This window comes from Pseudopipra pipra, chromosome 2, assembly GCF_036250125.1.
Source record: "Pseudopipra pipra isolate bDixPip1 chromosome 2, bDixPip1.hap1, whole genome shotgun sequence".
Lineage (NCBI taxonomy): Eukaryota > Metazoa > Chordata > Aves > Passeriformes > Pipridae > Pseudopipra > Pseudopipra pipra.
The window spans coordinates 61155188-61168722 of NC_087550.1; the positions used below are offsets into that span (position 1 = coordinate 61155188).

The 13535-nt window shown below is 47.7% G+C and overlaps 1 protein-coding gene and 2 non-coding genes across 3 annotated transcripts; all 3 read right to left on the reverse strand.

The window, feature by feature from the left end:
* Positions 1–7469: 7469 nt before the first annotated feature.
* On the reverse strand, positions 7470–7605 carry LOC135410546 (small nucleolar RNA SNORA31). Its single transcript, XR_010428735.1, has one exon. It is a non-coding gene; the product is annotated as a small nucleolar RNA SNORA31 (small nucleolar RNA).
* Positions 7606–8325: 720 nt separating this feature from the next.
* Positions 8326–13477, reverse strand: TPT1 (tumor protein, translationally-controlled 1). The gene is made up of 6 exons (XM_064645702.1): positions 13311–13477; positions 13006–13079; positions 12139–12329; positions 11311–11416; positions 9907–10023; positions 8326–8551 (listed from the first exon to the last, which is right to left on the reverse strand). The coding sequence occupies exons 1-6, from the start codon at positions 13336–13338 to the stop codon at positions 8549–8551; spliced, it is 519 nt and encodes a 172-aa protein (XP_064501772.1). The 5' UTR covers positions 13339–13477; the 3' UTR covers positions 8326–8548.
* Positions 8614–8743, reverse strand: LOC135410545 (small nucleolar RNA SNORA31). Its single transcript, XR_010428734.1, has one exon. It is a non-coding gene; the product is annotated as a small nucleolar RNA SNORA31 (small nucleolar RNA).
* Positions 13478–13535: the final 58 nt, after the last annotated feature.

Below are 13535 nucleotides of genomic sequence, written 5' to 3' on the forward strand. Positions count from 1 at the left end.
ACTCTGACCCCAATTTTAATAATTTATTTTTTCTAGAGTTGTTTGTGTAGTTATCTCTCTACAGATACACTTCCTGCTGGTGCTCAGCTTCCTGTGGTGTGAAGTGTTCAGTTCCTAGGAGGTAGTCTGCTGAGAGTTTTGAAAAGCAGATCACATTCCAGAGATATGTGTGTGCTTTCATAAATACTGCCATTGACTTGTGTCTCCTTGGGCTCTACAAGCAGGACCCAGCTTGCTAACAGTTGCAGGAGACATCTGAGGATGCTGAGGAACTCAGGAAGTCAGCCTTTGTGTCTTGCTGTGGTACATGATGTGCTCTCCAGCAATAGCCAGAGCCTGCACACATTGCTGTCCTCATTGGGCTGTTTGAGTCCTCCGTGGGCTTGTGTTCACTGACATGTAGGATGAGAGCTCTTGTTTTTCATGAGCTGGGCTCCTCTGTTCTATTTGTGTCCTGGTTTAGCAGCTGAAGTACCTAGCAAGTCTAGATCAGCTTTTCCTTTGTGTTGCTCCTCACATGGTCCTTTAAAACCATGCAGGGGAATGCCATGCGGTCCTGATTTAGGAGTACTGTAATTCATTGTCACAGGTAAAAATGACTATGCTGTTTCAGAGGGCACTGGTTACCTTTAGTGGGATCCACGGCAGGATTAGCTTAGCAGGAGAGTGTTTTGGATCTGCTTTATTTTTGGTATTATGAGCTGTTTCACAGTTAGACTTCAATTGAGAAGGACATAATCAGTCAGTGTAAAATGCCAGATGATTTAAGTAAAGGAGGTATTTTATTGATCTGTAGAATGCCTTGGACAGGGTAGATAAGCGCTATTCAGGTGTAATGGAAAGTGTACAGAGCTTTTTATGGGATTTATGGTTTTTACAAAAGACTGGGTTTTTTTATGAGTATCATTAAAAACGTGGAGAGTGCTAGAAGTAAACAAGCAGTGGAGTTTTCAACTGATGAGCAACAGAAAGGCTGAGGAATGCCAAGGTGCACTGGTTTGCTTGCAGCCTTCTGTGTAATAGCACCAGTTATAAAAAATGAGGAACAGGACAGTGAGGAAACACCATTTAAAAAATGGAACTAGGAAATGCTGTGCCAGGGTAAACTAAGAAAAGATAACCAATGGACAGTCCAGAAGCCAGGCAGCTTGTGAAGCACCTTTTTTACCTCCTTCCCGCATGATTTTGAAGGCTTTCTGGCTTACTAGGGTGCAATTGGAATTTTAGTCCCAAAAGCTGCCACAAAATCCAAGTGGCATGAGAGAAGGGATCAATGAGCCCACAGATATGCTGATGTAGAGCATGAAGAATGTGCCATGCATTCAAGGACTCTGCTGGCTCCTGCCTGGTAGGAGTGCATTAGTTCTGCAAGAGGACCTTATGCAAGTGCTGTTACCAGGATTGCCATCTGCCAGAAGAGAGGAGGAGGCTTGTAGGTGTTCAGGTCTGATTCCCTGCCCCCCCACATTTGGATTAATTTAAACTCCGAACTCAAAGCAGTGATGAACACTGATTCCCTGCTGGTCTTCCCATGTGCTGCTGTCTCTGCTCACTGCTGAACTCTGCTCATGCAGATGTTCTTGAATATTAGTGGTTGAAACACTGTTTGACAAGAGGGTCCCATAAGCACAAGCAGAAGTATCGATGTGCTAAATGCCATTAAATGAGATTAAAAACATGTCCACTCTCAAGCATTACTTCTCCCAAATGACTACTTTGAGACATTTCATACTCAGTATGAAATGGACATTTCATACTCAGTAAACCCAGCCAATTACTAGCATGGACCTGAGCAGACAGGAGGTGATGGTAATGCATCTACTCCATTAGAGACACCCCCATGCCAGGGGGCTGGGAGTGGGCAAGAAGACGCATGACTGGAGGCTGCCACTGTAAACCGGGAAAGGCATGGATTCAACCCCAGAATGGGACAGGCTGGTCCCAGTGCTCTTGTGTTCCATTCTCTGCCTGCCCACAGCTCTGCCTGCCTCATCCTCTGCTGCCCTGCCTGTAGCCAGCCAGGAAGCTGCTGGTGGGACAGCCCAGTGGGCAGCAGGGTTGCATGAGGAATTGGAGCAGAAAACACATTAGTTTTGAGCCGGCAGAAAGTTATATGGCTACAAGACCTGGTGCTGACACCACATCTTTGACACAGGGCTTGGAGTGGGATCAGAGCTCACTAGCTGCTGTGATCCCAGTGGATGCTCACTAAAAGTTGTCCATGCTTTGAGTCACCTACATATTGCTTTCACCAGCTGCTTAGAGTTGGCTCCAGCTGAACATACCTCTTGCATGTCAGCTATGCCCACCCACATTCACATATCCCTGTCGCCAGGATGGCATTTTCATTAGTCACTGTTTTTCTGGAGTCCTAACAAATTGTTTTTCTCACTAATGCAGTATAAGAGCTGAGCCATGGCTCCAGGCTCATCTGAAAGACAGCTCTGCATCCTGAGCTTTTTTAAGAGCTCTGGCTGGGTACAACCTGCCCCTTTTCTCATACCAATGGCAGGACTAGAAGACTCTTGGCTCTCCTAATCAAGGCTATGTGTGGCTACCAGGCTGCGGGGTCAGCCTTTCTCAGGGAGTATTTGATTATTCACACAAAGATGACAAATTCCAACACAAAAGATAAAAAAGGCACCTTTAAGCCAGAAGGGTCAATGAACGCCACTGAGCCTCCCTTCAGGTAACTATACCTAGGGCTTGTGTTATAAGTGACAGTCAAGGACTTTACAATGGAGACCCCATTTTCCTGTCCAGCTCAGCAAACCTCAGCACAAAGAACTGCTTGGGGCTAGTCTTATGAGTACCTCAGCCAAAACATATTCCTTGGAGAAGGAATGCACCTCCAAGAGGGCTTTCTGCTCCTGGTGGTGTTTAGGCTTTTGCAGGCAGTATGTTTGCAACTACAGGAGAAGCTGCAGTAGTTTGTTGTCAATCTTGAAAGGAAGAGAATGATAGTTTCTTTTCCTCTCTACTCCATTAACTGGTTTTACCTCTGGAGCTCATTCTTGAGATGTGACCTATGCGCCTCCAGGAAGCAGGGAAGGTTTTCAGCAGCTGTGAGACAGATGACCAAGTACTGAGCACCAGAGGAACAGGTAAGGGCAAATTAAAATGATTAAAAGCAATGAACAAAATCATGGAGAGTCCTTCCTAAGCCTCCTGGGCCTATGCATGCCCCTGCCCAGCTGTTTCGAGCAGTCTATGGGAGACTCACATAAACCACAGCATGGATTCCCAAAAAGCCTCCCTCTGCCACCTGGCCAAGCCCAGCCTTGGGAAGAAGCTATTTATACTCCAGCAGTGAGAGAAGCTGCCAGCAGCAAGGGCTGTAACCACACAGGGTCCACCAGCCCAAGAACCCCCCAGCCACAAGATTTTCCCTTTGCATGTCTTTCCTGCAGTGAGGTGGCCATGAACATGAAACCTTTCTACTTGTGGGCAGCTGCTATATTGCTCGTTTGGCTTAAAAATCAAGTGGTTTATGGGAGTTAAAGCACTCTTAGGCCAACCACAACAGCTGTGTCACATGCTGCCAGGAAGTGGCTGCCGGGCTAGGGCATCTGAAGCCGATGTGAGAAGGGCTGCCCTGACTCCATGAAACCCCTTTCTGTGGGCAGTGTGAGGAAGTACCAGCAGCTGCAGGCAGTTCTATGACTGCAGCCTACAGCAACCACTCAGCTGCAGGGGCAGCGAATCATCCCTCCCTGCCTTGACTGGAGGGGCCTGGCTCATGTAGGTAGAGGAGATAGATCTCAGCCCTTGAACCAGACTATTCCAATAGCAAGTGGGGTTTTGCTGGCTAAGCATCCATGGTGAGCAGGGAGGGAACATCCAGCTTTACAGGGCTGTTTCTCAACTAGTCTGTAACAAAGATTTTGAGAAGCTAATCTTTAAAACCTTTCTGGGCATCTACTTTTATGGACATTCCATATAAAAAAAAAAAATAAACGGCTGCATGCTTTGGCAGGGCTGCCAGCATGCCAGCACCTAGCTGAAGATAGGAAGAAAGTGGGCTGCTCTCCAAAGTGCCAGTAGTACTTCTTCCTGATGCTGCTGGCCACAGAAATGGGGAGGTGAATCCCCGCTGTTAGCTCCCAAGATAAAGGGAGGCCCGCAGAGGAACAATTGCTCAGCATTTTTATCACCATCCAGCTGCTGCCTCTGGCAAGGTTGGCATCACACAACCAAAATAGTCTTAAAAAGGCCTCCAAGGGTGTTTGGCTCCTTTCTGCTGAAGTGGAAGGTGATGAATGCAGCTCTAATGGATCAAAACAGCTATGCCCATCCTCAACAGCGTCCTGTGCATTCCTGCAGAACACACTTGCAGGGCTGCCAGCATTTGCTGGCACCCAAAAAAAAGCTCCCTCAGGCCACCAGCCCTGGCCACAGCCACTTGGCTGCGATCTTTGCACAACAGCTTCCAGCTGCAGCTTCAACCAAAAGGCAGCCAACACACAGGGACTGCAAACCAGCACAGCTATTGGCATGCTCTTGGCAGTGGATTTTGTACTGTTCATGGCAAAAAACTTTCAGGCTTGGTTAGGGGCTTTTTTCCCCTCCCACCAAGACATTTTTCTCTGAGCTAAATGAATACAGTTTTTAACTGCTGCTCTCCCACTGTGGGCTAACAGCAACAGAGATTTCCTGGCTGGCTGAGCCAGGGCTAAACATCCCAGCTTTTAATTTCCTGGCAACAAGACAGGGAAGTGGCTGCAGAGCTGAAGCATAGATGGAGGTTCACAGGAGCAGAGGGAGGTGTCTTACCTGGTCCAAGCCAGCAGCAGCGTGTGAGAAAGCAGAACTATCTTGACACAGATACTATTGCTCTTAAATAAAAGCATCCTCCCTAAAGGGCTGTCACTGAAAACACTGCCAGGACTGCAGCAGGTTGGCAACAGCCAGAAACTTGCTAAGGAAAAAGAAGCAAATTACAGCTTTTTAATTTTTTTCTTACCCATTTTTAAAAAAATTAGTCCAATTTTATTTCTCTGACAACAACCATGTTCTAAGCTTATGTTAATTCCCTCCTGGCCATGAGCTAAACCAATTTAAAAAAAAATTCCAAAAAAAAAGCCCCCCAAACCAAAGAAACCCATGTTTCCTACTTCCTTTCAGTTAAAATTTCCCTTTTGCATGTTCTCCATCCTGGTTCTAAACTGAGGGCTGCACAAGGCTCCAGGACCATCACCCACTTAGGCTTTAGCATCCACCCCCAGCCCATGCTGAGTGGGCAAAGCCAAGGGATGGAGTGGGGCTGGCTCAGCTGGGTACCCAAGAGGGGGCAATGGGGCCACCAGTGCCTCTTCCACACACCCAGATATTCCCTCCACTGCATGAACATCCCCAGGTCTGCTGCACACTTTTCTCCTCAAAGCAGGCAGCCAAGGAGAAACAAGCTGCTGTAGCAGCATTCAGATATTAACATCATTGTTACTGCCTCATGGGAAATGGGAGTTTTTCTTTGCTTTCAGAGGGCAAAGAGAGTGGATTTGTAGATGGGGCAAGACCCAGATGGGACAGAACAACTGTGAGACAAAAGCAGGCACTGAGGGGGAACAGTGGGGTGGGAGGGCAAAAGGTGGGACACATGCCAAGCACAGCAGCTGCTTCCTCCAGGCGCAAGACATCACTCCCTTAACCAAGCACCACAAAAGCATGAAAGTAAAAAGGCAAGGTTTTTTCCCCTCTCATAAGCAATCAGCCTTTGTTCCCCTGTCAGCATCCAGCTCATAGTGAGTGCAGGAGAAAGGTTTCTACCTAGCTGCTTAACCTGCTCCACGAAGCACAGAGAAAAAGCTATTTGGATCCTTCCCAGTTCCACAGCCCTTCCAGCCACTGAAAATCTTTCCAGGAATGAAAGATACAACCCTGATAAGCACATTTTAAAACAAGACAGGCATAGGTTTTAAAGCTGTCCTTCAGTTCAGGCTTGCGTTTAAGCAGCACCAGGGTAATTTGTAACCATTGGGGATTTTTAGCAATTAAATAACTCCAAAGCTGTTGTGTGAAGTATGAAGCTTTGTCTTCCCAAATCACCTCAGCTTTTCAGCCCCAGGAAACAGCTGCTTGAAATGCAGCTACCACAGCACTGTGACTGTGACAGCTGCTTGTTACTGCCACAGCTACTTGTCATGGCCATGATCCTTCCCTGCCACTGATTGTAGTTTAACCTCTTCTCCTGGATGACTGACAGACTTGACACCGCAGAACAGCAGGACTTGCCCTTTTCCCTGAGAAACTGAAGGCAGCAATACATTTTTGAGAAGTGCAGCAAGTGCAACAAGCAGCAAAACCACTCCTCTTGCAGCTCACTGAAGAAAAGAAACATAACCAAGTCCTTCATCTCCACAGCCTTTGAACTGACACTTCCATACAGCAGGCTGGGAGACTTTCCATCAGAGGCTCTGCTGTGCAGAAAAGCACACAAGACTGCTTGAAGCACAGAACCCTCTAGTTAGGTATGTTTGCCCACACGAATTAAATACCCCAATTAGCCTGGAGGACAGATAGGATGACACACAATTTGCCATTCAACCAAACAGCAAGGCCGTGCTCATCATGGTTTGAAAGCACCTGCTTTTCAAAGCAGCACCTCAGCTGTACACAGGTGCCACGTAGCAATTTGCTCCAGGCTGGTGCCCAGGGCTCCCAGCCTCGGTATAACGAGCCAGGAAGGGGGAGGAGCCATTTCCACTCCCACATATCAGCCCCTCACAGTTTTAAACTTATGATTCACTGGAAATGGGAGCCAGGGCTATTAGGGGCTGCACAGCCATACCAGCACTACTCTGCCCACACTAACTTCAGCTCAACTGAGAAGCTCAACTAAGCACCTGTTTCCTCTCCCTTTCCTTTAATCCTCCCAGTTTTTAACAAGGATGCAACAGGAAAGGTAAGATAACATCCTCACCTGGTCCCATTAAACAAATCCTCTGCAAGGAAAGCAAGAGACAACCCAGTGATTTTATCTAGGCTTTGAACCTGCCTCCCTGCCTTTCAGCCCCATTTGGTGAAGGCAGGTTACACCATAATTGTACCTCATCCAGAAGCTCAGCTGGCCCAAGATCCTTTCTTGGGAAAGCTAAAAAAAAAAAAAAAAAAAAATTAAGTTCCCACAGAACTAAAATAGGGTTTATTTAACCAGACAGGAACCTCAGAGATAACTAGGGCACACTCCACTCCCTCCTCCAGTCTCTCACTCCTCCCAGCCTGCTGCCACATCTATCTCACCTCTGCAGAAATGTACCTCCACCTCCACCCTGCAGTACCAGGGGCCAAAAACTGACACAAGATAGCCAAGATGCAAAAACTCACAGCTGGCTATGCCCTCCCCTTTCAGGCCCCTTAACCTCCTATGCCTCTGCTGTTGCTGCAGTAGGAAAAAAGTTAATCATTTGCAGTCCAAGGCAACATCCCTGGTCAGGCACACAGTCAGCAGTGACAGCTGGGGCTGTGAAGGCATTTGTGTTCCTTTATTCAATCCAAACTGCCACAGGGTTGGACAGGTAGAAAGCGCAAGGAACCTGTTACTGTTGCATCTCAGAAAGAACCAGAGAAGCAACGGCCGTTTGCTCCAGGTCTGTCAAACAGATGCATTTCCTAAGAAGGAACACAGCAGGAACAGTATTTTATAAACACTCAGGTCTCAAGCACAGAGATGCACCTGGTTTGGAGGAAGTCTACACTAGGCCATTCCAACAGCTCTCTCCAGGAGGTCAAATACAGAAACCCCTCAAATCCTGCAACTCAACAGAGCTCCAGTTAACGTGGTCCCTTCAACAGCTGTCAAATACAAAGGAGCCAGTACCACGGCCAGGCTGTTTTGGAAAACCTAGTCATTTCACCCTCTCCCCACAACGTTCCCAGTACCTAGACTCACAGAGTGCTGGTGTTAAGACTCCTGCTCCCTCCAGTCATCCTCCTACCTTGATAGTGGAGCCATACCAGAACTGAGGACAAACTCAAGTATTCTTGTCTGACAAAGAAGTTCAGCCAGCACTCAGTTTGAATAGCACATATTCCGTTCTGGGATTTTATTTTTTTTCTTTTTTTTTTTTTTTTTCCAGAGATAAGTCTGTGCAATCATGAAAGATGAAGGTGGTTCACTCCATTATGACATTTCTTGGACTTTGCCTTATTGATCTCAGCCTTCTCTTGCACTCCAGAGCCACAGGCAAACTGTGAAATCTGTCTGGAAACAGTCCAGTTGTAGCACACTAACACCAGGCTATGCTACTGACAGTACCAAATCCCTGGCGTGATCTCTCCTGTGAGTCACCTTAAGAAACACATCAGACCAAAAGACATTACCTAGAATGGGTTTAAATGAGTTTTATTTTAGACAACCTACATGATAGATGTTTTTTTCGTTTTTCAAAACAATGCCTCCACTCCAAATCAGGGTCAAAATAAGTGAATAAAGCTCAAGATGACATCAGTCCAGTTGTTAGACATTGCCGATTCCTGGTGGTGTGCCGATGAAGAAGAAACAGCAGCCAGCTATGAAGACAAGTGATCCAAAACCATACTGTTTGATTTGTTACTGAAACAAGAGTAGCAAGTGTTAGCTCAAGGATCACAACAGTCACAGTAAATTCCTACAACTTGTGTTTTCCCTAATTCAATCTGGGCTGCCACAGTCAGGCAGGCAGAAAGCGCAAGGAAATTGTTTTTGCATCTTAGTGCAAACCAGAGAGCAACAGGAAAAGTGCCCATGGTCTATCAGAGGATGCTGATCACTTTTACAGTCATACAGAGCACCTGGCACCAATCAGCTGCTGAGCAAGCTGGACAGAATACTCATTCATACCCTTTCCTAAACAAGTACCAAAGCATACAATCTACTCTCTTAAAACTGGAATACCCCATTGATATTCTTTTACTCCATCTTGAAGCAGACACAGGTTACCCAAATTGCACATCCAAAAGGTGTGCCCCTGTAGAGAAGATGCATACAAGCTCCTGCTCCCAAGGATGTGCCTTCCAGGTCTGGCCTGTTCTAGGGCCCAGGACAGACATCACCATTCCATCAGGCTGCAGGAGGTGCCAGGTCTGTTTTGGCCAATAAAAGCATTCCTTAGTTTGCCTACTGCTCCACACTACAAGCTGGCTCATCTTTACATGATTTGCATACGAGAAGGTTTTTAAGAGGCTTTACATATAAATTTAGCTGGCTATTAACAGACTTCATAAGTCCACAATGACTGGGCAAAGCAACTGGTGATCCCACACGGCACTTAATTCCACAGCTCTCCCAATAAGCAAAAGAAACGAGTGTTGGGATCCAAATACTGTTTTGTTGCAACCACATTCCAATATAGAGTAGTTAAAGCAGACCACAGGAGCTGTCTTGAGCTCAGGTAGCTGGAGATTCCAGAGAGAATAAGGTTAAATACTTGGTCAAGTATTACTGTGTTCCAAAATTTAGGGCAACATTTAAACCGACAGTTCTTGCATAAAAAAATACGGGCATCAGATTAAGTGAAAGAAGATGGAACGTGACCACGCAAAGCAGTGCACAATTAAACCCCACCAGAGGGATCTGAACTACAAGTGCTTCATTTCAGAGCACATTGTCTTTCATCTAATAGTTTAAAACTATTCCCAATTACACACATCTTGCCAGGACAATTCCTTCTGCATTCCTTAGCCATTAAGTCACCATGAATCACTGCTGTGACACTACATCCCCGTTTAGTACAAGTTAATAGCATTCAAGGGAAGTTTCAGGCACTTTGCATAATATGAAGCACCAAATAGGCTGTACTTACACAGACTTCTAAGTTTTTAAACTGACAGCTACTGTTCAACTTACACAGGGATAAGAGAGAACAAGTGCTGCACTGAAGGAATCATCACGTAGTTAGGCACATTGACCCAATTCAGAGCAGTACTTACACACTTCTCGATTTCTAAGCCGTCCTTAAAGAAAATCATATATGGGGTTACACCATCCTCACGGAAGTCCAGGAGAGCCACCATACCATCTGGATTCATGTTCTCTCCTACAAAGAACTTTAAAGCAATGTGTTACTGAGACATTTAATCAGCCATTACCAGGAGAAAATGCCTTTTTATACAAGAACAATACAAAGTCACCAAGTTCAGGTTAAAAGTCTCCCTGACCAGCTGCAGGGATTTTACTCTCCACAGCTTGCCCATTTTAGTAACACAAGAGGGAAAGGATGCAATCCAAAGGAACAGGCTTGAAAGATGAGCTCATAGGAACCTCATCAAGTTCAACAATGCCAAGTGCAAGGTCGTACACCTGGGTCAGGGCAATCCTGAGCACAAACACAGGCTGGGCAGAGAATGGACTGACAGAAGCTCTGAGGAGAAAGACCTGGGGTACTGCTGACAGAAAGCTCAACATGATCCAGCAATATGCACTTACAGCCCAGGAATTCAACTGTATCCTGGGCTGCACCAAAAGGAGCATGGCTAGCAGGTTGAGGGAGGTGATTCTGCCCCTCTGCTCTGGTGAGACCCCAGCTGGAGTGCTGCATCCAGCTCTGGAGCTGGGATCCCAAGGTAAGAAGGATGTGGACTTGTTGGAGCAAGTCCAGGACGGCCACAAAGATGAAGGCTGGAGCACCACTCCTGTGAAGACAGGCTAACAGAACTGGGGTTGTTCAGCCTGGAGAAGAGAAGATTCCAGGCAGACTTTAGAGCAGCATTCCAGTACCCTAAAGAGGGCTACAGAAAGTCTGGAGAGGGACTTTTTACAAAGCCACATTGCAATAGGACAAGGGAGAATGGCTTTAAACTGAAAGAGGACAAATTTAGATTATATATTACAAAGAAATTCTTAAGTATAAGGTGGGAGGCATAGACCCTGGTTGTCCAGAGAAGCTGTGGATGCCCCACCCCTGAAAATGTTCAAGGGCAGGTTGGATGGGGTTATGAGCAACCTAGTCTAGGGAAAGGTGTCCCTGCCCATGGCATGGGGACTGGAATTTGATGATCCTTTCCAACTCAAACCATTCTGTGATTCTATAATTTTACCACACTGCTATGAACAGTGTAAGACTCAGCAAGGGCCAAAGTGATCCACATTTCAAGTCTTTTAACTCCACAATCCCTAAACCACAATAACAACAAACACAGCTAACTACAAGCACTATGAGCTGAAATGAGATCCCCAAACACCTAACACCCTTTTGCTGTTTCTCCTCCCTAAGTCTCAGAGAAGAGCAAGTTAAACATCCTCACAACAGGAGAACTCAAAATTCTCAACAAGCCAGTTCGGTAGGTGAACCAGTTTGTAACACTGCACTACTACAGTAAGGAGACACAAGTTACCTGGTAGTTTTTGAAGTTGGCAAGGATGTGTTTGATTTGTTCTGCAGCCCCTGTCATGAAAGGCTTTACTCTCTCTGGCTTGTGTTCCTCAAGTCTGGCTTTGATTCTGGAGGGGGGAAAAAAATATCAAAACTCTGAAAACATGTTCTAGTTTAACTTCACTGTGTAAAGTCACATCATAGCAGAAAGAGTTACTATCAAACTTTAATTTTGCTTTCCCCCCAATCCCTTTCGAAGCCCTCACACTTTAATTTAATTTTGCTAGTGAAACAGCAGAACAGTGCCTGCCACTCCTATCAGGGTCATTTTACTTCTAGGCTAGTGGTAGACAAAAATCAGCAAGTCATTTCCACAGCACCAAGAGCACTTTCTATCAGTGTCACAAAGCGTTTTCACCTTTAGTAGCAATCCACTGAACAGAGATCAAGAGAAAGTACATCTTGACTTAGCAAAAAGTTCCATTCACACACATTTGTTAGATATTTGCCAACTTAGAAAAGCTTCAGAAAGCTTTTCTTTACCACCTCACTCCCATCCACAGGAAGGTTTGGCATAAAAAAAATACGGAAGAAAACAGCAAAGTTACAAACTAGATCTAAAGCATGTGATCAGGTCCTCTACCTCAGCCAAGATAAACATAGATATTCCAGCATCAATCTCTGGAGCTCCAGTTCTGCCAAGTATTCAGACATTGCTGAAGTTTACAGCCAGTTTCACACCTGTATCAGAACTAACACCTACTAGGAATATGTCCAATGCTGTTTTTAAAATCTCAACCACGCAAAAACTCTGCAATCCCATTCAAAGGAAAAGCCTATCAACACTTACGCTTTCATGTAATCCTTGATGTACTTCTTGTAGGATTCTTTTGTGAAGCTGGTCTCCTGAAGGTGGTGGTTAATTACTATATCAACACCAGTTATGACCGTGGCTTCTGTTCCATCTCCCTCTGGACCTTCAGCAGAGGCATTGCCACCAATTAGAGAGTCATCAATTTGACCCTCTGTCCTGGTGACCATCTGGATTTAGAGACATCAAAAAACTTAACGGCTCTGCAAAAAACCTTAATGCTACCACTCTTACACACCTACAACTTGAGAGCAGGACATTACTCCAGAGCCACAGATCAGTGCAAGGAACCTGACTGCAGCCTAAGCACTAATTTCCCAGTGACAGGAGAAGGGGGAACAGGTTCAAATTGAAAGACAGGTTTAGATTAGACACTAGGAAGAAATTCTTTACTGTGAGGGTGCTAAGGCACTGATACAGGCTGCCCACAGAAGCTATGAATGCCCCATCCCCAGAAGTGTTCAAGGCCAAGTTGGATGGGGCTTTAAGCAACCTGGTCGAGCAAAAGGTGTCCCTGCCCACGGCAGGGGGGTGGAACTAGATGGTCCTGAACGTCCTTTCCAACCCAACCCATTCTATGATTCTGTGACTGCCATGCCGGGTGCCTCTCCTGGTGCCTGAACCAGGCTCCATTACACTCCAGCCTGGTTGACCCGGGCTCTCTCAGGCACCACCCGGGGTAGCAGCCAGCCTTGCCCCGGCACAGGCACCGGGCCGTGGTGGGTCACCCCTCCCTCGGGCCCCTCGCAGGGACGCCACCCCCGCTCCCCACCGGCCCTGAGTCACCGCAGCATCTCTGCCCCGCTCCCTCCCCTCCTCCCTCCCTCGGGGCGGGCGGGCACTCACCTTCCCCTCCACTTCCAGGCACAGGCCGTCCGCCACCTCCCGGATCTTGTAGATGTCCGAGAACATCTCGTCCTCTGCGGGGACACGCAGACATGCATACACAGGGTCAGCCCCCGCCTGCCCGCACCCCCGCCCGCCCCGCTCCCGCCCCCGCGCCCCCCCCGCCTGGCCCCGCATCGCACATGCGCGGCGGCACCGCCAGGCCCGGCGCCCGGGCCCGGCCCGCTCTACCCCCCCACCCCGCGCACCCGCCCGGCCGCCGCTCCCGGCCGCGCCGCGCCCCTCCCGCCCCCCCGCGCCCTTACGGCTGATGCAGTCCCGGTAGATGATCATGGCGGCGGCGGGGGGCGGCGGGGGCGCGGGGTCTCAGCGCAGCGACCCGGGCGCGGGGCGGGAGCGGGGCGGAAAAGGCCGAGTCAGCGCCTGCTGGGGCTCATATAGCGGGCACGGCCCCGCGCGTCACCGCGCACGCGCACTGCGCATGGCCCCGCCCCCTCCGCGGGCGGCGCCCCCGCGCGGCCGCTCCCGGG

What these genes read in the sequence shown, in the direction of transcription:
- TPT1 (XM_064645702.1), bottom strand. Translation starts at nt 13,338, where the DNA reads ATGATCATCTACCGGGACTGCATCAGCC. An exon ending in GCCTGGAAGTGGAGGGGAAG is followed by an intron (nt 12,330 to 13,005) that starts GTGAGTGCCCGC and finishes CTCTAAATCCAG; the next exon opens with ATGGTCACCAGGACAGAGGG. An exon ending in ATCAAGGATTACATGAAAGC is followed by an intron (nt 11,417 to 12,138) that starts GTAAGTGTTGAT and finishes TCCCCCCTCCAG; the next exon opens with AATCAAAGCCAGACTTGAGG.